Consider the following 24,910-nt stretch of genomic DNA (forward strand, 5'->3'; position numbering starts at 1 on the left):
TTCGCAGCCATACACATACACAGATTTGTACTGTTCTCACAATCATGGCAGTGTGTATTGGCACAATGGGGGTCATTCCGAGTTGTTCGCTCGTTCTTTTTTTCTCGCAACGGAGCAATTAGTCGCTAATGCGCATGCGCAATGTCCGCAGTGCGACTGCGCCAAGTAAATTTGCTATGCAGTTAGGTATTTTACTCACGGCATTACGAGGTTTTTTCTTCGTTCTGGTGATCGTAATGTGATTGAGAGGAAGTGGGTGTTTCTGGGCGGAAACTGGCCGTTTTATGGGTGCGTGCGAAAAAACGCTACCGTTTCTGGGAAAAACGCGGGAGTGGCTGGAGAAACGGAGGAGTGTCTGGGCGAACGCTGGGTGTGTTTGTGACGTCAAACCAGGAACGAAACTGACTGAACTGATCGCAGATGCCGAGTAAGTCTGGAGCTACTCAGAAACTGCTGTAAGAGGTGTCTATTCGCAATTTTGCTAATCTTTCGTTCGCAATTTTGATAAGCTAAGATTCACTCCCAGTAGGCGACGGCTTAGCGTGTGCAAAGCTGCTAAAAGCAGCTTGCGAGCGAACAACTCGGAATGAGGGCCAATGTTGCGTGGCGGGATGCATGGCGACACTCAGTCAGTCTTGCCTTTTTTTTTTAACATTACCGGTTGTTTTGCACTGCTCCAGCACACAAATCCACTATCTGAGTACAGGGTGCAGGTACTTCGCACTTTTATCGCATTAGCAGTGCCAAAAAGGCGCAGAATCAGTATAAATACAGAGGGACGGGACGCACGTTGCTGCTTAGTTGCATTTTTCGTGATGCGCCAAATGGAGCTATTTGGCACAATTGGAGTATAGGGGAGTAAGGTCACATCGTATGTAATGTTTCTTGTCTGACACCAGGTTTTACTGTAAGTACAGCAGCTGTAACTCTGCATTACATACAACACGTTCCGTAGAACGCTCTGCACACATAGCAACCTGTGTGTTCTGAGAATCTGAATCCTCTTACGCAGATTAATACAGAAAACATCAAGTAACCACTGAGAGCGGCACAACTATAATATACCCTACATCTAACATACCACAAGTATCACAATAGACATTGAAGCTGTGTATAAGGGCTCTATGTACTAAGCTATTCAATAGCTGTCGGGTCCTTTCCGACGGAAAGGACCCGACAGCACTCTATTCAATTTTGGCCCGGTACCGATAGTGTTAATCCGACTTTTTTTAAAAGTCGGATTATTATTATTACATTTTATTTATAAGGCGCCACAAGTGTTTCGCAGCGCCGTACAAAGGGCAGTACAGGAGACAAAACTTAGCATAACAGTAAATAAATAACAAAAATGGAGTGCAGGTAACAAAGAACACCACAAGTCTCATACATAATACAGCTAAGATGTAAGTAGTGAGGGAGTGATCATTGTACTACTTGGGGCTGGCGGCCTTAGATAGAGAGGAGCCTTTACCACTAGGAGAAAAAGCAGGTAAAGATGGTCACTGAGTGAAATGAGTTGAGAAGAGGGCTTAGACAACAAGAGGAAAGAGGGCCCTGCTCTGAAGAGCTAACAATCTAGTGGGGAGGGGTGACAGACAGATGACATGAGGTGCAAGCAAGCAGGAGGAAGCCTGATGGCAGTATGCAAGCAAAGCAGAGATGGTCAAGGCATGAGGCAGCGGGATGGAGGAGCAGCCTCAGGACTAGGTTATGCATCGGAGGGTACGCTTTGATAAATAGGTGGGTTTTCAGTGCCCGTTTGAAACTTTGCAAGGTCGGGGAGAGTCTAATTGTTATGATTCCAGTACTCCTGACCGGAGGAGATCTCATGGCAATGGTCAGAGTACAGGAAGGGAATGCTGGTTATGGGAGCGGGAATGGAAAATAGCCCCTGGCGCCCTAACTCCGTTGTCTCGCCCGTGCTGTCAGAAATCCCCTGCGAGACTATGGTTGCTTGAGCCCATGGCAGCCGCGTTTGAAGGGCAGATTAAGTCTGCCCAACTCCGATGCCCCCTCAGGTCTTAATGGGAGACAAAGGGAAATCCGAGACAGGGTGATAACAAGGGGCCCTCTGACTAAACAACCAGGCCAGGGGCTACAAGCTAACTGACAAAACCTAAAGTATGTGCGGAAACCCGCCAGGGAAAAGGACAACCAAAATCCACCTGTCCAATACTCCTACCCGGCACCGCCGGATACCAGAGTGGACCTGTGGAAGCGGAACTCTCCGCAAAATGCACCAAAACATAAATAATAAATAATAAAGCGGACAAGCCGCAACACACGGCAAGGCCGTGACTCACGAACACCACTGGATGTTATAAGGTGATTAGTCACGACTCCAGGAATTAGATGACAAACTTCCGAGTTCAGAGCTTCCAATACTGGAATGACCGGATACAGGAAGACTGGAACAGACTCTCAGCAAACAAAGACAGCATGCAGGAAGCTATTACCGGCGTCTGTGAGAAGCCCTGGGAGTGTATTTAACAAGGAGTCCTCCAATCAGCTGCCAAAAGGCTGATTAGAATAAATGCTGTGCAGCTGCCTTGCTGCCCGGCGAGAGAGCAGGAGAAAACATTAACCCTTAAAGCCTAGCAACGGGGAACACGGTCCGCCAGTGGCGTCCCCGTTGCTAGGGTCCGTGCGGCTCAGCGCGCCCGGCGTCCAGCGTTGCCAGGGAGCCGGCGGCTGTTCGCGTACGGCGTCCCTGGTTGCTAGGCGCCGGGCCGCACCGACGAGCGGACCCCGGCGCCTAACAGTACCCCCCCCTTGAGGAGGGGTCAAGGAACCCCTAAAGCCAGGCTTCCAAGGAAACTCCCGAAAAAATGCCCTCTTGAGCCTTGGGGCATGAAGATCCTTATCCAGGACCCAGGACCTTTCCTCTGGACCATAACCTCTCCAGTGAACCAGAAAATAGAGCCGGCCCCTGGACAACTTGGAATCGAGAACCTTCTCCACCAGGAACTCCTGTTGCCCCTGTACATCCACTGGAGATCTTCCCTGAGAGATCTTCCGAGGAAATTTATTGGAAGAAATGTATGGCTTCAACAGGGAGCAATGAAACGTATTACCAATCCGAAGAGATTTTGGAAAACGTAACCGGAAAGCAACTGGGTTAACTTTTTTAATGATATGAAATGGTCCAATAAATTTGGGTCCCAACCTAGCTGAAGATTGTCGAAGTCTAATGTTACGAGTCGACAACCATACCCTATCTTCCACCTTAAAACTGCAAGGACGTCGGAGCCGGTCAGAAAAATTTTTCTCTCGAAAGGCCGCTTTTCTGAGAGCAAGGTGCACTTTTTTCCAAATGGCTCTGAGATGGGAGGTTAAGGTTAGCGAGGAAACTGAGGAATGTTGAAAAAAAGAATTAGCTCTGGGGTGAAAACCAAAAACTGAAAAGAATGGAGACACGTTGGTGGAGGAATGACAAGAATTATTGTAAGCAAACTCCGCCAATGGAAGAAACTCGGACCAATCATTCTGGAGTTTAGCTGAATACAAACGCAAATACTGTTTCAATGATTGGTTAACTCGCTCGGTTTGCCCGTTGGACTGTGGGTGGTAACCAGATGTTAATGATAATCTCATCTTTAATGAAGCACAGAAACACTTCCAGAATTGTGCAATGAATTGTGGACCCCGATCAGAAACAATATCAGTGGGCAACCCATGAAGTCTGAAAACATGGCGGAGAAACAACACTGCCAATCCTTGGGCAGATGGCAGTCGGGGAAGGGCAATGAAATGAGCCATCTTGCTAAAACGGTCTACTACCACCCAAATGACTCTGCACCCAGCTGAAAGGGGAAGGTCCACCACAAAATCCATGGAAATATGAGACCATGGCCTGAGAGGGACATTTAAGGGCATAAGTTGCCCGATAGGCAAGGAACGGGGAACCTTATGCTGTGCACAAACCTGACATGAAGAAACAAACTCCTTAACGTCTTTAGAAAGACCAGGCCACCATACTGAGCGGGAGACTAACTCCAATGTCTTAGAGATCCCCGGATGCCCGGAAACTTTGTTATCATGGAACTCAGTCAAAACAGTTGCTCTCAAGAACTCAGGGACGTAAAGACGACCAGCAGGAGTATTTCCAGGAGCTTGGTGTTGAAGCTGTTTTAACTGGGTAAATAAATCTTGTGTGAGGCCTGCCCAAATGACTGAAGATGGAAGTATGGGAGTAACAGGACTGTTATCATGAACCGGAAGAAAACTGCGTGACAGAGCATCTGCCTTGGTATTCTTGGAACCTGGCCTGAAAGTTATAATAAATTTGAAACGAGTAAAGAACAAAGCCCAACGAGCCTGCCGGGCATTCAGCCGCTTAGCTGATTCGATGTATTGCAGATTCTTATGGTCAGTCAATACTGAAATGGTATGTGTTGCTCCCTCAAGCCAATGCCTCCACTCCTCGAAAGCCCATTTAATAGCCAGTAACTCCCGGTTACCAACATCGTAGTTGGATTCAGCGGATGAGAATTTCCTGGACATAAAGGCACAAGGATGTAGTTCCAGAGTGTCCGGATCCTTCTGAGATAGGATAGCCCCCACTCCAACCTCCGAGGCATCAACCTCAACAATGAAGGGCAATTCTGGGTTGGGATGTCTGAGGACTGGAGCTGAGACAAAAGCTTGTTCAAGGCCTGAAAGGATAACTCGGCTTCATGTGACCAGTTGGTAGGATCCGCTCCCTTCTTAGTCAGTGCAACAATGGGAGCAACCAGGTCGGAAAAAGAATGAATACATTTTCTATAATAATTCGCAAACCCTAAAAAGCGCTGAATTGCTTTTAAGTTGGTGGGTTGCGCCCAGCTAAGGATGGCTTGGAGCTTCTTAGGTTCCATGCAGAATCCCCGAGGGGAAATAATGTACCCTAAAAAGGATACCTCCGTGACATGAAACTCGCACTTCTCCAGCTTGGCATATAGATGATTTTCACGTAATTTTTGAAGAACCTGACGCACCTGGGTAACATGTTGTTCAATTGATTCAGAATAGATCAGGATGTCGTCTAAGTAAACGACCACGAATCTTCCTAGAAAATCACGGAGCACATCGTTAATGAGATCCTGGAATACTGCCGGAGCGTTAGACAAGCCGAACGGCATCACCAGATACTCGTAGTGACCCGACTGAGTACTGAAAGCCGTCTTCCACTCATCTCCCGACTTGATTCGGATGAGGTTATACGCTCCCCTCAGGTCAATTTTAGAAAAAATCACAGCCGAACGCAGCTGATCAAAGAGGACAGAAATCAGCGGCAGAGGGTAAGTATTTTTAACTGAGATCTTATTCAGGGCTCTAAAGTCAATGCAAGGTCTGAGTGATCCGTCTTTTTTCTCCACAAAGAAGAAGCCTGCACTTAAAGGGGATTTAGATGGCCTGATAAATCCTTTCCCTAGGCTCTCCTTAACATACTCATTCATGGCCGCAGTTTCTGGCCCGGATAATGCATATAACCTTCCCTTTGGCAATGTGGCACCAGGAATTAGCTCAATAGCACAATCATAAGGCCGATGGGGAGGCAGAATGTCTGCATTGCCCTTGGAAAACACATCAACAAAGTCCTGGTATTCCACGGGAATGAGTTCGGGAATGGCAGCAGCTATTCTGACGGGAAACGTAATACATTCCTTATTACAGATGGTACCCCATTGTGAAATCTCCCCCGACTGCCAATCAATGGTGGGATTATGAAAGGCCAGCCAAGGGTGACCCAGAACCACTGGATCTGCTGGGCAATGGGTAAGGAAAAACTCGATTTTTTCGGAATGAAGAGCTCCTACCGTAAGTAGTACAGGGGGTGTACAGAGGGAAATAACCCCATTGGACAAGGGACTCCCATCTAAACCATGCACCTACCCAAGGCTAACTGAGGAATACCTAAGGCCTTGGCCCACGTTAAGTCCATAAAGTTCCCTGCAGCTCCACTGTCAACAAAAGCCGACACCGAGGAACAGAGGCTGCCAAAGGAAACTTTAGCTGGGACTAAATGGGAGTTCTTCGAGGAGATAAGCTGCAGACCAAAGTGAACCCCCTCACAATTCACTTGGTCGAGGCGTTTTCCTGACTTGATCGGACAATTAGGGGCAAAATGTCCCTTACCCCCACAGTACAAACAAAGACCAGTGTTTTGCCTTCTGGCTCTTTCTTCTGGAGACAGCCGGGAGAGACCCATCTGCATGGGCTTCTCTACGTCCTCAGGAATGGAAAATACACATGGAGTAGACCTGACAGGTGCTCCTTTTTCAGCCCTCCGCTCTCTGAGACGACGATCAATCTTAATAGAAAGCTCCATGAGTTTATCGAGAGTCTCAGGAGCGGGATACTGAAGGAGACTGTCTTTTATAGACTCTGATAAGCCGAGGCGAAACTGACTGCGCAGGGCTGGGTCATTCCAGCCACAGTCGTTCGACCAACGACGAAACTCTGTACAAAAAACTTCTGCAGGATTTCTACCCTGTCTGAGAGTGCGTAACTGACTCTCAGCGGATGCCTCTCTATCAGGGTCATCATACAAAAGCCCTAAAGACCCCAAAAAGGCGTCTACTGATGACAACGCCGGATCCTCTACTTTTAAACCGAATGCCCAGGTCTGAGGATCTCGCTGGAGCAAAGAAATAATAATTCCGACCCGCTGAGATTCAGTACCTGAGGAGATCGGTCTTAAACGAAAATAACGTTTACAGGATTCTTTAAAATTAAAAAACTCCTTCCTATCACCAGAAAAACGGTCAGGCAAGTGCATTTTTGGTTCAGGGACTACCCTCGGGGAAGTTCGTAAAAGATCTTCCTGCGACTTCACCCGAAGGGAAAGATCCTGAAACATCTGAGTAAGTTCTTGAATCTGGCTGACTAGGAGCTGACCAGGATTTGGCCCTAAACCTGTGGGATTCATGAGGCCGATAACTCTTACAAAACTGAATAAGGAAAAAATTAAACCCAGTTTAATTTTAGGTTTCGGTATGGCCGGTAATAATGTTATGATTCCAGTACTCCTGACCGGAGGAGATCTCATGGCAATGGTCAGAGTACTGGAAGGGAATGCTGGTTATGGGAGCGGGAATGGAAAATAGCCCCTGGCGCCCTAACTCCGTTGTCTCGCCCGTGCTGTCAGAAATCCCCTGCGAGACTATGGTTGCTTGAGCCCATGGCAGCCGCGTTTGAAGGGCGGATTAAGTCTGCCCAACTCCGATGCCCCCTCAGGTCTTAATGGGAGACAAAGGGAAATCCGAGACAGGGTGATAACAAGGGGCCCTCTGACTAAACAACCAGGCCAGGGGCTACAAGCTAACTGACAAAACCTAAAGTATGTGCGGAAACCCGCCAGGGAAAAGGACAACCAAAATCCACCTGTCCAATACTCCTACCCGGCACCGCCGGATACCAGAGTGGACCTGTGGAAGCGGAACTCTCCGCAAAATGCACCAAAACATAAATAATAAATAATAAAGCGGACAAGCCGCAACACACGGCAAGGCCGTGACTCACGAACACCACTGGATGTTATAAGGTGATTAGTCAGGACTCCAGGAATTAGATGACAAACTTCCGAGTTCAGAGCTTCCAATACTGGAATGACCGGATACAGCAAGACTGGAACAGACTCTCAGCAAACAAAGACAGCATGCAGGAAGCTATTACCGGCGTCTGTGAGAAGCCCTGGGAGTGTATTTAACAAGGAGTCCTCCAATCAGCTGCCAAAAGGCTGATTAGAATAAATGCCGTGCAGCTGCCTTGCTGCCTGGCCAGAGAGCAGGAGAAAACATTAACCCTTAAAGCCTAGCAACGGGGAACACGGTCCGCCAGTGGCGTCCCCGTTGCTAGGGTCCGTGCGGCTCAGCGCGCCCGGCGTCCAGCGTTGCCAGGGAGCCGGCGGCTGTTCGCGTACGGCGTCCCTGGTTGCTAGGCGCCAGGCCGCACCGACGAGCGGACCCCGGCGCCTAACACTAATGGAGTGGGGGAGCGCGTTTCACTGAAGGAGTGCAGCACGGGCAAAATCTTGAACTCGAGCATGGGAAGCAGTGACCAGGGTAGAGGAGAGGCGATGGTCATTGGCCGACCGTAGGGGACGGGAGGGAGTATGAAGGGAGAGGAGGTTGGAGATGTAGGGAGCTGTGGAATTAGAGATGGCCTTGTATGTGAGGGTGAGGGGTGTGAAGAGGATTCTGTAGGGGAATGGGAGCCAGTGTAGATTTTGGTGAAGGGGAGTGGCAGATGTGGAGCGGCGGGAGAGGAAGATGAGCCTAGCTGTGGAGTTGAGGACATATTGGAGGGGAGCGAGGTGGGAGCAAGTGAGGCCAGTGAGGAGAACATTGCAGTAGTCCAGTCGTGAGATGACCAGTGAGTGGATGATAAGTTTAGTTGCACTCTGGGAGAGAAATGGCCTGATGCGAGCAATGTTGCGTAGCTGGAACCGACAAGATTGCGCCAGAGCTTGGATGTGGGGTGCAAAGGAGATGGAGGAGTCAAGAGTGACGCCCAAGCAGCGGAGTTAGAGAACGGGGGAGATGATAGTGTTGTCAACAGTGATAGAGATATTTGTAGGGAGGGTTGCTCTGGCTGGGGGTAAGATTGACAATAGGGGTCTTGTGCTAAGACTTGGAGAGAGATAAAGTGGACCGAGGATTGACATTGTCGGAAACGGGGCTAAAACCTGTTGGCAGGGCTGCCATCAGAAACTGTGGGGCTCGGGACTGACAAAATAAACAGGGCCCCTCCCTCCCAAAAAAAAGATTCTGATGCACTGCTCCACCCCTATGCTCTACAGGTATTGTCAGTAGAATCCAGGGGTGGGCCCAGCTCTCTGTAAAGGCCCTGGACACCAGTCCCCACAGTCCCCCCCTGATGGCTTCCCTGCTTGTTGGATTTGGCCCCGCTTCTGACAATACACGCAGATTGGCAGCTTTGTATTGGCAGTAGAAGCCAGGGGAGGGCCCCTCTCTCTGTAAGGGCATAGGACACCAGTCTCCACAATCCCCCCCCCCCCCTGATGGCTTCCCTGCTTGTTGGGTTTGGCCCCGCTTCCGACAATACACGCGGATTGGCGGCTTCGTATTGGCAGTAGGAGCCAGGGGTGGGCCCCTCTCTCTGTAAGGGCCCAGGACACCAGTCCCCACAGTCCCCCCCCTGATGGCTGCCTGCCTGTCGGGTTTGTCCCCGCTTCCGACAATACATGTGGATCGGCGGCTGAAGCCACCGATCCGCGTGTATTCCGACAATTCTTTCGACAAGTCGGATTTCCCGACTTGTCGGAAAAAAGCTGCCGGTAATGAATAGGTCGGAACCCTTAACGACCTCAATCAGTCGGAAGCTGCCGTCTTTCCGACAAGACGGCAGCTTCCGACTCTTATTGAATACACCCTTAAGCCCTGGAGAGAGATAAAGTGGAAAGAGATAAAGGGGCAGATGTATTAACCTGGAGAAGGCATAAGGAAGTGATAAACCAGTGATATGTGCAAGGTGATAAAGGCACCAGCCAATCAGCTCAAATATGTAAATTAACAGTTAGGATCTGATTGACTGGTGCCTTTATCACCTTGCACATATCACTGGTTTATCACTTCCATATGCCTTCTCCAGGCTAATACATCTGCCTCAAAGTACCAACCAATCAGCTCCTAACTGCCATGTTACAGGCTGTGTTTGGAAAATGACAGGAGCTGATTGGCTGGTACTTTATCTCGGTCCAAGTCTTAGCACAATACCCCTAGGTGTTATGTGTTCTCAGTAGTAGGTGAATGTGCAGAGATCATTCCCCATCTGTATACAAGAAACCCTTACAGATGTCAGCGCCCATTGAGGGACGTACTGTAAATCAACATGAACAGCGTAAAATAGGTTATCCTTCATGGAAATCAGCACACAGCACAGGAAAGTAAATCTTAATAGGAACACTGCACATTGTCTTCATGGTTAAATAGATGGAGAAATGTTAATCCAGAAGGGAACAGAAACATGAAAGATGCGTTCTCTGGTATGATCTACGGTACCTAACACATACTAAATCAATCAATCTTCTACAGCATTAAAGGGCACGTGTTCTTTACAACAGTTCACAAATCCCCTGTATGGTTTCAGTGGAATAAGTTAGTAAGTTGATTGCTCTGAAAGGTTAAACTTAAAAAAAAATTCAATAATATAAAACCTACAATAAAATCTGCTGTACCCTGAACAATGTTACCATAGACGCGGGAAAGAGGAATCGACCGGAAAGGCTCCTGCTAACGCTTATAAGCGGGATGCAGCATGACATTCAGTATTTTGCGGTCAAAACTCCAAAAATTTAATTTTCGGAGGTTCGTCTGCTCACCGTGTATGCACCAAGCTCTGGAATGAGATACATTCTGGAGCTTTGGTACGATGAGCAACACCATCTTCAGATGGCGTACCCATATAGAAGCCTATGCACTTCTATTCGCTTTTCCCCCTGAGAGGGATTCACCCAGGCTTATAGCAGCCTTCTGTTTACCTAAACCTCCAAATGTGTCTGGTAAATTTTAAATGTTTATAGAAAACCAGATCCCAATGTGGAAAAAGTATATTTCCAGCTTCATTAAGTGAACCTGCTTAGCCTCATATATGTATTTGGAGTTCCTAGTTATATTTCACAATAAAACAGAGCTCAAGAGATTTAAGGAAGAACTAGGACAACAGAACATATTATGGGGGAGTACATAGCCAAATTAAGTGTATGTGGGGGGGATATTGTACCCTGGACCCCCCTCTCTCAGGCCAGCACCCACTGACATCATTAGCTCTCCCTCTTGTGCAGCAGCAAGACCAGGCAGCCAGAATGTGAGGACAGTATGCAGTGCAGGCAGAGACACAGGAATATCAGGTTTCATGACTTCCGACAGAGCTTCCTGACAAGAGGAGAAACAGGGGGAAGAGAGCTGTAAGTGACCCAGAAAACCCAGTGTCGCCTAGTCTTTTGTGTTGAAATACCATGTAGGTCCAGAAGCAGAGCATTTTGTCCCTCCTGGAATGGGTGATGTTGGGAGGTATGCACAATCTAATATACACCCCGACTCTTTCTCCGAGCCCCCCTGTCTTAAGTGCCCCTGAATGAGCATCTGGAAGTAGCAGGTATAATATTCTACTTGCAATGTTCAAATACACTAAGGGGTAATTATTCTTCTAACATGCCACCAGAATTACTGAACAATTAAATTGATTTGCTTTTAAATTTGACTGCATACAGAATTTATATTTGCACAGTAACCATATGTATTTTTTATCTTCTCCTGGAAGAAGTTTTATGGCTTCCTAAGTCATTGCTATGAAGTGGATAGGAAATCCTCACAACAGGGGGCTTGCGGTCTCATTGTACTGTATAACGGCCCACTTGTAGTCTTCAACGCTATAGAGCTACTCTGGGGAACAGGTGCAGCTGTGTAATGCGGCACACACCTTGGTTTTGTTATGCAAGTACATTAAACCTGTGGGTAAGTTTCTGTACTGAAGTCAGTCTCCTGCTGGGAGTGTAAAATAAAAAGAATGAAATGAATGTTTTCGTTCTGAGTATAATAAACCACCCTTAGACCATGAAACACATACTGTAGGTCTTCCATCATCTTCTTCCTAATGGGTCATTGTCTGAGTTTCATTCGTTTTACGAAGCACAAAGTAATGAATCACCGCTGACCTGACGGTAATTACTGTACATACATGTAGTATAACAAATTCCTAGTTCTCCTCCCAGGCTGCAGTGCTGGGTTTATCCATGACTTCAGTGACACGTTGAGTGCGAGTCAGAGCCGCACGCTGCTGCAACCAATGTTGCGTCTTTTGCTGTAGCCGTGTATGCGACTTTATGGTAATGTCAGTATCAGCCCTTGCCCCGGTGTTCAAGCGTGCGTCAGAATGTGCAAGTACTGGGGGAGGGGGGCCCACTTTGTGGTGCGAAGTCAGATTATGGCCTCCAATGTAAGTGATTAAAGGGTGTATTCATGAAGCAGTGATAAGAGTGGAGAAGTGAGCCAGTGGAGAAGTTGCCCACGGCAACCAATCAGCTGTTCCGTTCAATTGTATAGTATGCAAATTATAAATGTTACTTCAATGCTGATTGGTTGTCATGGGCAACTTCTCCACTGGCTTTCTTCTCCACACTTTTTCGTTGCTTCATAAATAGACCCCTAACCGTCTCAGTATGCAACCAGTTCAGCGAAACCCCGTTTTTACTTTTATAAGATGCTCATCAGCCGGTGCATCTCTGTGTGTTAGACCTCACAGTCACCACTCCGGAACACTACATTTCTGATACCGCGCACCGCAATCAGTCCTGCGACTCTGTGCGCCCACACCGTGGAATCATGCACTGCGCAATTTTTTAGTGACATGTAGATGCATGTCCATACGATGAATGGTTCCAAACCCCACAGCAGACATAGGAAAAACAAAAACCATTTATAAAGTTTTATTCCCAACTTTATATGCATCTCTCAATGGCGCCTGATATTTTGTCCCTGGAAATATCCCTTTTTTCCAATATTGACCAAATCCTCTGTAGTTATTATTTTTAATGTTTGATGTGATTATCAATCATACATTTCATATTATCTGGGCTGCGTACATTGATATGTCTTAAGGGGGTCATTCCGAGTTGATCGCTAGCTGCATTCGTTCGCTGTGCTGCGATGAGGGAAAAAAACGGCACTTCTGCGGATGCGGATGCAGCGCAATGCGCACGTGCGTCGTACAATAGCAATGAACGATGTAGTTTCACACAAGGTCTAATGAAGCTTTTCAGTCGCACTGCTGACCGCAGAGTGATTGACAGGAAGAGGGCGTTTCTGGGTGTCAACTGGCCGTTTTCAGGGAGTGTTCGTAAAAACGCAGGCGTGCCAGAAAAAACGCAGGCGTGGCTGGGCGAACGCAGGGCGTGTTCGTGACGTCAAAACAGGAACTGAATAGTCTGAAGTCTCGCAAGCGCTGAGTAGGTATTGAGCTAGTCTAAAACTGCAGGAAAAAACGTTGTAGCCGCTCTGCGATCATTTCGTTCGCACTTCTGCTAAGCTAAAGTACACTCCCAGTGGGCGGCGGCATAGCGTTTGCACGGCTGCTAATAACAGCTAGCGAGCGGACAACTCGGAAAGACCCCCCAAGTGCGCGTATTTGAAAAGTAAATACAGTAAGTATGCCATAATTAAATGTGACATGGCGATTGTAGGACTACGTCAAGACAGTATTGTGCAAAGTGTCATTAAAGCAGCAGCTCAGAGACTGAGTGGGTACTTGTTAATTATAGGGGCTCCATGCCTACGTGACCCACCAGGACAGCAGCAGCTGACATCCCTCCTCCCCATCTCCCATATTCTCTTAGTACCTCCTGATACTACTCCTCCTCTCCTCTTGTACTTGTAAGACTAGTAAGACTTGGCCAATGGAGGAGCTGCTAAGCTGGGATTCTGTTGGCTGCTTCTTGGGCAAGTAGGAAGATCAGGCGCCCCACCTGCGTCAGTTGGGGGCTCAATATTACTTCCTGCTATCAGGGCCGTAACTAGGGAGGGGCTAAGGGGGCATGCGCCCCGGGTGCAGGAATTGAGGGGGCGCCAAGGAGTTACAGAGAAACAGGGTTTTGTTTTTTTTACCGGCAGTGAGACAGCAGACAGCACCCTTGGCAATGTCTCTGACCCACCTGTCTGCCCACAGCTGGCTCCAACGCTGTGCGGGTGAGCTCCAGTACCTGGGATCTCTCCTATGCCGTCTACTGTCTTAAACTCTCTTCTTTGCCATGCAGTGCTGCGACTAGAGTGCAGTGCACTGTACAAGCTATAGAAGTGCACTGTGCTCCCAGTTAGCAGTATCAAGCTCCACTTTGCCTCCCAGATGGGGGGATTTGGTGTAGCTTATAGGGGGATGTAGTGTAGTGATGTAGTGTACCATATAGGGTATGTAGTGTAGTAATGTATTGCAGGGTATAGGGGCATGTAGTGCACTGATGTGGTGTAGCATATAATGGGATGTAGTGTAGTGATGTAGTGTAGCATATAGGGTATGTAGTGCAGTGCATAGGGGCATGTAGTGTAGTGATGTAGTTCAGCGTGTAGGGGTCTAGGGGATGTATGTTTTGAGAGTGCACCTGCATTCCTTTTTGTCTGTGTGTGGCACTACAAGTCAGTCTCAGCATGGTAGCACCTCTCATTGTGTACCGTTACGGTGTGCAGTCTAGAGCCCCCTTTCTTTATGTAGCTGCTGTAATCTTCCTGCCACTGACTTACACTATTTTCCAAGTACTCTCAGCTTGAAGATCAGTATGCTAATGATAAAAGCTGGATCACTGATGATCATTTCCCTTCTAATGTTCCGTTCTACGTGCTAATAGTTAAAGGTTTATATTATTGAAAGGTACATGTTGAGCGAGTCAGATAAACCCCTGTTGCGGCCTGGGAATAAGAGGAGCCATTATGGCTTTTGCAAACAGACTGAACGGCCTATGATCCATTGCTGCAGACCCAGGAACACGGCAGCTGGTTTTGATATGGGAGCAGTAAGAGGGGAAAGACATGAGAGGGGCGAGAGCGTCATCACTTGTCACCGTCCTCTGACTGATGCCATTGGAATTGGCTGCAATTCCACTTCAATGAGTAGCAGTCAGTGGGTTTAACCGCGGCCTGCGTGCGTCCAGGGAGAGGGAAGGTATTATGGATTGTGCTGCAGTTTGTTATACTCTAGAGAAGATAGCAAGAGATAATAGCAAGATGGAAACCTAATAGGGCTCTGGGGTAACTGCAGGCATTTATCTTAACAGAGGAAAAGCAGCTTCCAATTCCAGGAGTAAGTTCAGGGTCACTAACATTCCAATAATAAATATCTTGTTCATCCCGTAATTTATTATTTACAAATATAAACCAGAAAAAGATAAAAGACTCAAATGTGTTTTTATAGAGGAAATCACTGTATAATAAAAATATGGGGAGATTTGATGTGGCTTCTGCTAAATTATGTTGCATTAGATCGCCATGGTTGAAACGCAGCCACTTGTAATTACTTAGCACAATTCTATTCCGCTACATCAGTTTGATGAACTCCTTTTTTTTTTTTTTTTTTATAATTTTATCTGATTGCATTTTGAAAAGATGTCTGGCTGCTGAGATTACAGAATTCAGGAGGCAAAAAGTCACCAACTGGACGTCTACAGGTCGCAGGATGGGTTGTGCCGCAAAACTCATCTATTCCCCCCTGTCTAACACCCCTTCTCATAACTCTATGGCCTCTGCAATACCTACCACTGCTCTCCTCTCCTTTAATGTGCCCACCCATAGGACCTGATTACAATTTGTATGCTAATTCTTCCGCAAATGCCATCGCGGACACGGCTAAAGTGCTAAATTATACTAATGCTATTTTAAGCAGCAACATCGGCAAAACATCGGTGGCTCATGTAGGTCCTGGGAACTCTTCAAACAAATACGGCAACTGTATCGGCGGTACTGCGTGAGAGAGCTCGTCCACGCGCAGAATCCTGCCCACACGCTGCACCCATTTTTTTAATACTCATCCCTCCGGAGTCCCACGCGGACATCACCGGTACTGTTAAAACTCATTGAAAATGGCGCAGCTGCCATTTTTTGCGTAGATTTACGCAAGCACAGTAGAGTCTGAGCCGTCTAGAGCTCAGACTCTACAGCACTCCTGGCAAAAAGTGGAGGGGGCCCGAACGCAGGATGCAGCACACGGGCCTCCTCCTCTCTCAAGAAGCGCCCCTGGTCCGCACCATAGCATCTTTTTGTGTTTAGTTTTGGTTATCGTCCAGTCTCCACTCTCCACCCATATTTGCAAATGACTCGCAATGGTCTTCTCATGTAATTGTGACCTTGTACGTAACTGCGTGCATAATTCGCAAACACGGTTTGTGTGTGCGCAGTAAGGGATTCTGATTATATTCACAAATGCGCAGTAGCAAAACATGGTCCATTTACAAAAACATTGATAATGCGTACAAATCACAATCAGGCTCATGGAGGGTCTTTCATGTCAGCGCCGCCCCCCCCCCCCCCTCCGTAGAAGTGCAAAGGCATCGCACAGCGGCGATGCCTTTGCACTTCAAGAGCAGCTCCCGACTAGCGCAGCTTTAGCGTGCTGGCCGGGAGCTGCGTCACACGCATCCGCCGCAGCCCGCCCCCCCAACGGTCCGGCCACGCCTGCGTTGGCCGGACCGCTCCCCCTAGACGGCGGCTTAACGCCGCCGTCCAGCCCCCTCCCACCCAGCGACCGCCTCTGCCTCAGAGGCGATCGCTAGGCAACGGCGCATGCGCAGTTCCAACCTGATCGCTGCGCTGCGATAAACTGCGGCGAGCGATCGGGTCGGAATGACCCCCATTGTCCCTCTAGAATGTAAGTTCTTGTGAGCAGGGCCCTCTCTGGGCTTTACAAAATGACGCAGTCTGCAAATAATTAGGATGTAATTTGTAAAGGAATGAGCTTGTCTGTTACCGTCCTGTCTGGTATCCATTGTACAATGTGATGTTGCTGTATGTACTTCCCATTATATACAGTGCTACAGAACCCTTGTCACACCGTATAAATAAAAGATAATTATAATATTTTTACATAGACAAAGAATAGATTTAAGCATGCCATGGACGGGATATGAGACACATCACATTCTGAACGCGATGCATCCTGACGCGCTTCACAAGCATAAGGACGACTCTTAACGCCATATTGTATGCTTTAAAAAAATCACAAAGGACAGCTCTCCCAATAAGAAAAGAAAGAAGGCCATAGGCTACTATAGGGTACCGCCATCTGAAGATTGTTTTGCCCATTGCATCCAAGTCCCAGAAATATCACATTCCGGAGCTTGGTGCATATGCAGTAAGCGGGCAAACGTCTGAAAACGCATTTTCCGAGGTTTGGCCGCATATTTAGCATTGGTGCATCCCGCCCTAAGTATTTACTGTACATTCCATCAGTGATCGTTGCCACCTTTTTTAATTATAGTTAAGTCGGTCCCTTTCTGAATTGAGCCATTTATCTATAAGAAACACCTAACTTTTGTATATTAATACCAGATTTTTTTTTAATTATTATTATTTTTTGTGGGGGTCTACAAACACTACTAAATAAAAAAAAAATGTTTTGACACTTTCAAAATTTTAATCCTTTCACTGCCGAGGACAAGTGGGACTTGTCCTCCACATATATCTTTTGACTGCAGAGGACAAGGCCCATTTCCACACAAAATTGCCTTCTCCCCACTGATGACCGCTAGGAAGTGCGGGCTATGATCTGGGGATAATCAAAACTTATGTTGCACATAATATATGTAGGACGTCACTGAGTTATAAAAAACAAAACAAATAGAGAATAATGGGGGCGGAAGCTCTAAATCTCCAGCACCATGCTAGAAAGATGGTTATTGCCTGGTAATCAGTGTGATAACAAGGAAAAAACTGCTGCACTACAGAAAAATCATGGAGTCTGGGTATAGGGGAATCTTCCCCAACCTTGCGTCCTGTTTCAATGATTTAGTTCATTAGCAGAATTTGGGGGAGATTTATCATAGCTTGGAGAGAGATAGAGAACCAACCAATCAGCACCTAACTGTCATTTTCACCCCGTGCTATAAAAATTTTCTGTGTGATCCCACAGCCCCCGGAAATGAAGTTGTCATCACCAGTAATGCCACTTACACCTATCCTATGCTATGTGCAGACGGGGTCGGACTGGCCCACAGGGGAACAAGGAAATACCAGGGTAGGCCCCACTGCCTGTTGGCCCTCCTCCTCGTCTAGGGATCAGGTTTCAGACTGTATCCTAGTGCACTTGAATTATGCGTTATACATATGTTACATTACATTATAGTTCATAAAAATATGGTTTATTATAATCAAGGGGTACAGAAGAACATCATACCTCCCAACTGTCCCGATTTTCGCGGGACTGTCCCGCTGTCCCACCTGCGGACCGCAGTGTCCCGCGGTGGGGGGGCAGTTGGGAGGCTCTGTCTCTCGCTGCCCTGCTTAGCAGAGCAGCGGTGAATAGACGCTGTGCGCATGCGCACAGCGTCTATTCACTGGAGTCAGAGGGAGAGGGGGCATGCCAGCGGCTCACAGAGTGCTGGGCATGCCCCCTCAGTGACGAAAACGGGGGCGTGACTCGCAATTGCGGGTCCTCCCACAAAGCCATGCCCCTTTTCTTAGGCCACACCCCTTTTCCGGGAGCGCGCGGATTCGCCGCGCGTGTGTCCCACTTTATGAAGATGCAAAGTTGGGAGGTATGGAACTGTAATGATTAGGCAAACCTCTGTGGTAGCTGGCCACGCCCCACTGGAGCCTGGCCACACCCTTAAGCATGTGCTTAAGCATCCCCCCGGTGGGCTCTTCATGCCCCCCCCCCCCCCCCCCCCGGTGGCCTTCATGCCCCGGTGGGCCCATCATTCCCCTCCGGTGGGCCCTTCATGCGCTGTCCGATACTTTGTGCAGAAGATGCGACACAGACTACAGTCGGATAGTTGCATAAGGCCTACGACTGCTGTAGGCAGTATATAACCCATAGTATATAACACTGCAATACTGTATTTCTCTTTATCCTACGTTATAACACCCCGTTATTGCTCTTCGCCCTGTTGTACAGTCTGCTGGACAAGAAAATCCTGGAAATGGAAGTTAGACATAAAGTGGAACTGGACACCCTGAAGACGGAGAAGGAAACGCTACAAGGGCTTGTGTCCCGGCAGAACTACATCATACAAGAGCTGGAGAAACAGCTGACGAAGGCCACCAACAATAACAGCATCCTGCAGAAGCAGCAGCTGGAGCTGATGGACACAGTCCACAACCTGGTGAAACTCTGCTCAAAGGAAGGAGGTAATGGAGATTTATTATCTTTATCCGCCTGGTGTGTACTTAATAAGTGGGACGTTATAAAGTTTATTTTCATAAAAACCTAGATACACACATCTCACGACTGTGCAGCCGTTCTGCGCCCTGGCGGCGGCTTGGTTTAGATGTCATGGTGCCCTGTATTCCCTATTCTGTACAAATATAAGGCTCATAAAATAAAAATTCCCGTGCGCCGCAGCAGTGCAAGAACGCATCTAGAACTGTGCGGCGCCTTTGTTTTCGTGCACCCTTGTTTACATGTACTGTATAAATTATACATGAACTTGTCCAATATTACTGCCCGCATGAGAATGCATTCCCACCCATACTACAGTACATACAGTGTTGGACTGGAGCCTGTAGGGCCCACCGGGGGAATGCAGTGGTAATGGGTGTGGCCTGCCACCAGAGGAGGTGTGGCTAACCATAAGGGAGGATCTAGCCAGCTTAAAAAAAACAGCACCCCGGTATAAGGTAGTGGAGAGTGGTTCGGTATGTCAGGAGGACCACACGCATTGATTGACAAGAGGGCTAATCTTAGTGTAGTTTCCATAGAAACAAACCAAGTTCTCAAGTTCATCCGTGGTCCTGCTCCACCAAGTTACTGACCCTTTATTAAAGTAACAATATACAGTATAATTTGAGTGCACAGTCTAGACCTGACCCCTAGAGGAGGAGGTGTGCCCTCAGGCAGTGGGGCCTACTGGTGGTTTTCCCCATAGGTCATTCCGACACTCAGTACATATTTAATCATAATTCGACGCTCATCAGTTTACAAGGGTAGAAAACCAGTATGGGGTCCTGTGCCATGTTAGACATTCTCACCCTCTGTCACTATCTATATTGGATTACTCACCTGCCACTTACCGCTGGACACTTCAGCGATGGCACCTCTTGTGCTGAGAACACTGATTGGATGTCTACACACATTTCCAATGCATTTCTGTACTCCGTCTCTGTATGTACAAAAATCAGGGCTCCACTGCGTCCAACATTACGCTGCGTCCGACTCAAAGTGTCCACTAATCGGCAGTGTAATTTCCACAGGATCTAGGGGTGTAGTAGGAGACATACTGACAATACCAGGGGATGGCACTTTGCATTATAAGCCTAAATCTATGAACAATTACTGTCTATAGGACTGAAATTCATTGTAACCTTGATGTGCTGTTATTATCTACAGTATATTGCGCTCTCTCACTTTATAAATGATCAGCAATGCAGATGGAAGAAAATGTAGATAAAATATATATAAATGTAAATAAGTAGTTGACAGGGCTGCAGGGTCCAAACAGTGCCGTAGGAGGCCATCAATGCACCTAGGGCCACCCTGCCACCACACGTGATGACATCTTGTCACAGAAGAAGGGACCAGGACCAGAAAGCTGAGAGGTTCTATGCCACTGTCAGATGGTCATCACTGAGAGAGGTGGTTGGATGTCTCATGAGCATTCAAGTTTTCTTTTAGCTGAACCTCTTGCAGTGGCCAGATTTCAGACACAGATTGTTCTTTGCCACAACTACGACTGTACGTGGTCCAGCCTAATGTGCTCATTTCCAGCCCAGGTTAACAAGAAACATTTTGCATGCATAGACCATCCCTTGTGCATTCCATTATCCCCTCTTCCCTCCCCACTCCCCTATTGCTGGAGCTGACCTCAGAGATATGCTCCCCGGCAGCTGGAGGAGAGGAGCCATGTACAACACGTCAGCTATGTGGGTTACTGGTAGCACTGAGCTGGGTGACCACAGTGAAAGTAGGTGGTAGGAGGAAACATGATATATGAGCGCTGGTTTCACATAACCTTACTGCGTGTCTGGCAGTGGTGATATTTGGAGTTATTTGACCAGCAATGGCAGAAGATAGATCCATTCGGGTCACAGAAATTAGACCTTACTCATTGAATGGGCATCTCCTTAGCTATCAACAACTACTACAGTATGTGCTAAAATAAAACCTGAACCACACATCTGGTATAAATCAGTCTTCAATGGCTACCCCTTGCTTTCTATTGGTTGCTAAATTATATTTAACGGTCCAGCTGCTTACTGTGACCCACAGTATCTTGTTCATGTGTGTGTATGGAATATTTGTTGTAAAATATTTCCATGGACAAAACCCCAACTATCATAAAAAACCCAGGGAGACATCCAGTATATAGGTGCAGGGGCTGAGCAATGCAGGGGTACAGTAGACAGTGGCCTAAGGCACAGCCACTTCCTCTGACACACAGGGGCAGGGCGTACGGCCTAAGTAGCTCCCATTGTCCCACCACAGTCTGTAGTACGTCCTCCATATTGCTGACTGACTGTGTTTTCCCATTGGGTCATCCTCTGCTGCATCACTCACAGCAGCCTCTGCTATATAGGAGAATTCAGGCGTCTATCAGTCAATACAACAGAAGCTTTTAGTTGTGTGGGGACTTGGTAGAAGCAATGGGGGTAAGTATCCAATAACCAACTGGAAATCTTAGTTGTACACTTGAGAAAAGGAGATTATGCTCTATTTTTCCAATTCGATATCAGTTTTTCAACAATAGACCACCAGAGACTAGCCTCCATTTTGTTTACTTAGGCTCATAGAATAGGCTCCATTTTGTACACTTACTAACCTGGAGCTGGACTCTCTATTTTTTTTACTGAAAACTAGGGTATGGCGTTTTGTATTGTACACTGGTCACAAGGGAATGGCTTATGTATTACGGCCCTCATTCCGAGTTGTTCGCTCGCTGGCTGCTTTAGCAGCATTGCACACGCTAGGCCGCCGCCCTCTGGGAGTGTATCTTAGCTTAGCAGAATAGTTAACGAAAGATTAGCAGAACTGTTACTAAATAATTATTTGCAGTTTCTGAGTAGCTCCAGACCTACTCACAGATTGCGATCAGCTCAGTCCATTTAGTTCCTGGTTTGACGTCACAAACACGCCCTGCGTTCGGCCAGCCACTCCCCCGTTTCTCCGGACACTCCCGCGTTTTTCCCTGACACGCCTGCGTTTTTTGCAAACGCCGGGAAAGCGCTGAGTTACCACCCAGAAACGCCTCTTTCCTGTCAATCATTTAAAGAACAGCAGTGCGACTGAAAAGTGCCGTAGAATCCACAGCAAATCTGCTAAGTTTTTAGTTAAATAACTAAGCACATGCACCCTGTGTACCTTGCGCATGCGCAGTTTGCAACAAATCGCAGCATAGCGAAAATCGGCAACGAGCGAACAACTCGGAATGACCCCCTACATACGAGTCTCCAGACAATGGGCAGTGGAACGTGCTCTTGATCACCAGTGACTGGGCCCAGTATTGTACAATGACCACCAGACACTGTTCATGTGTTGTATACTAGCCACCATGCAATGCAATCTGTAGCAAACACTGGCAGCCATAGAATGGGCTCTTTATTGTTCTACAGAGAACACTAGCCCCCAAGCAATGATCTATGTACTGTATAGTAGCCAAGAAGAAATAGAGGCTGTATTGTGCACTAGTTATCATGGATTGGGTCTATATTGTACACTAGTCACCAGGCAATGCACTTAGTATTGTATACTAGCCAACAGAAAATGGAGGCTGTATTGTACACTACTTACCAGAGTCAAGGTTCCCCATTGTACACTAGTCACCAGGCAATGGGCTTAGTTTTATATACTAGTGAACATAAAATGGAAACTGTGCGTTCACCACCTACCAGAGAATAGGTTCCCCGTTGTACACTAGTCACCAGGCAATGGGCTTAGTTTTATATACTAGTGAACATAAAATGGAGACTATGGGTTCATTACTTACCAGAGAAAAGGTCCTCTATTGTACACTAGTCACCAGTGAATGGGCTTAGTTTTATATACTAGTGAACATAAAATGGAGACTGTGCGTTCACTACTTACCAGAGAATAGGTCCTCTATTGTACACTAGTCACCAGGGAATGGGCATGGTATTGTATACTAGCCAATACAAAATATAGACTATTTACTGCCACTGGATTTTGGTTTTGGTTCTAAATCAGCACAGTTTTGGACATCTAAAATGATGTATAAATTGGACGTGTTTGTGTTCCTACAGTATTATTAACATCAGTAACATTAATTTCCACTGGCTATGGCACCTGAAATCACAAGTGATGTACTTACATGCAATCTAGATTGTGTTTTTATATCCAAGATCTGAGATTGGCTTAGTATTGTATTCTAGCCAACAGAAGACAGGAAGTAGACAGGAAGTAGACCGGTTGGCCCAGTGGTGCACCCACAACAACCTTGCGCTCAACCCCCTTAAAACTGTCGAGATGATAGTGGACTTCAGGAAGAAGTCAGCTAGTGCACCTCTGCTAACGATTGCTGACAGTGTGGTATCGCTAGTGAACTCCTTCAAGTTTCTAGGGACCACAATCTCCCGGGACCTTAAATGGGGGTCCAACGCTGACGCCACTGTCTGGAAAGCGCAGCAGAGGTTGTTCTTCCTCAGGCAACTAAGGAAGTTCAACATCCCACAGAAGCTTCTGCTCCTCTTCTACTCCGCGCGATTGTGGAGTCGGTACTGTGCTCCTTGATACTGGTATGGTACAGATCCGCCAGCGCGAGGAACAGATGCAGGTTCCAAAAGGTGGTCAGAACCGTAGAGAAGATCATCGGGGCCGACCTTCCCTCAGTCCAGGACCTGTACCTGTCCAGAGCTAAAAAGCGAGCAACAAAGATACTAAAAGACCAGCTACACCCCGGCCACAGCATGTTTAACTTGCTTCCTTCAGGCAGGCGTTACAGGGCTGTCCCCGCCGGGTCCACCAGAAGCCTCAAAAGTTTCTTTACCCAAGCGGTCCGCCTGCTGAACTCCTGAACATTGACTGACTAGACGTACATGTAACTCACTTGTGTCCCTACGGTATGCGTATCTGTATGACTTGTTCCCCCATCACCTGCTTATCTGTTACCTACTTGGCTGTTGTATAGCAAACCAAAGACAAATTCCTAGTATACACAAGTATACCTGGCCAATAAAGCTGATTCTAATTCTAAGAATCTGGAGACTGTATTGTTCCTTATTTACCGTAGAACGTGCTCCCCAATGTACACTAGCCACCAGGTATTGGGTTCCTTACTTACCTTATAGTAGACAGCCATAAATGTGTTCTGCTTAGCTTCTCTGGTCACTGCATGGGCGCCCAACCGTGATCATCAGCAGCTGCTCCTCCATACCTGACCTGCCAGACACCATCTTATATAGCCCTATCACGTCATCTACATTTCACATGCCGTTTATGAGTAATATATCTGAAGGCATTGCACTTATTTCATTTGAGAGAACATGCCTGAGCTGTATAATTTATGTGGACTAACCTCAGGTCAACTGCATAAATTCATCTGCCGCCTTATCTTACGGAATATAGAATTCTGAATAAGATATACTGTATAGCGCAATAAAAATAATATCTCCAGGTCACCGCCTAAAAAACAATAACTCAGCAAATGCAAGTAGCCATTTCTTTAATGTCTTCTGCTCCAGGAACAAATCCAAGTAGCGGACGAAAGTATTACCATGTGTTTTATATTGCATTTGATAGAGGCAAATTGCTCGTTCTGTTCTGTCATAGTGATAGATTCGTTCAATCGAATCCGAGATGAAACACGCCACAAATGTTTATAGGGTATTACTTATATAGCAGTAACGGTCCGAAATTTACATCAGCAGCGAAGCCTGCGCTTGTGTTCGGGAACACTCTGTGTAAACAGACAACGTGAACCCTACTACTGTACAGGAAGACGGAGCGCTGATGTCAGCCTCCAAAAATGTTCATTGCTCTGACACACAGAAAGCAGATATTATTATCATTATTATTAGTGACAGTTATACCACTTTTACACTCGCAGGAAAGTTCATTCCCGGGAATGTGTCCCGGTATATTTGCCGGGACACATTCCCGGGAATGACCCTTTCACATTAGCGGGCTGACCCGGCATATTGCCGGGTCAGTGACGTCACCGCCGAGTCTCCCAGAGGCGGTGCTTGGAGATAATCTTCTCCAAGCACCGCTTCCTCCTATGAAGAGAACGGGTGCCGGGTCGCCTTGACCCGGTATACCCGTT

At 47.2% G+C, this 24,910-nt stretch overlaps 1 protein-coding gene across 1 annotated transcript in view; it reads left to right on the forward strand.

Moving 5' to 3' along the window:
* ANGPT1 (angiopoietin 1) overlaps positions 1-24,910 on the forward strand; it is a 430,887-nt gene that overhangs the window by 251,327 nt on the left and 154,650 nt on the right. Inside the window, exon 4 of the mRNA XM_063924513.1 lies at positions 18,595-18,827. Within this exon, the coding sequence (XP_063780583.1) occupies positions 18,595-18,827 (233 nt within the window). The remainder of the gene's footprint in view (positions 1-18,594; positions 18,828-24,910) is intronic.

Source organism: Pseudophryne corroboree, chromosome 5 (assembly GCF_028390025.1).
Source record: "Pseudophryne corroboree isolate aPseCor3 chromosome 5, aPseCor3.hap2, whole genome shotgun sequence".
Lineage (NCBI taxonomy): Eukaryota > Metazoa > Chordata > Amphibia > Anura > Myobatrachidae > Pseudophryne > Pseudophryne corroboree.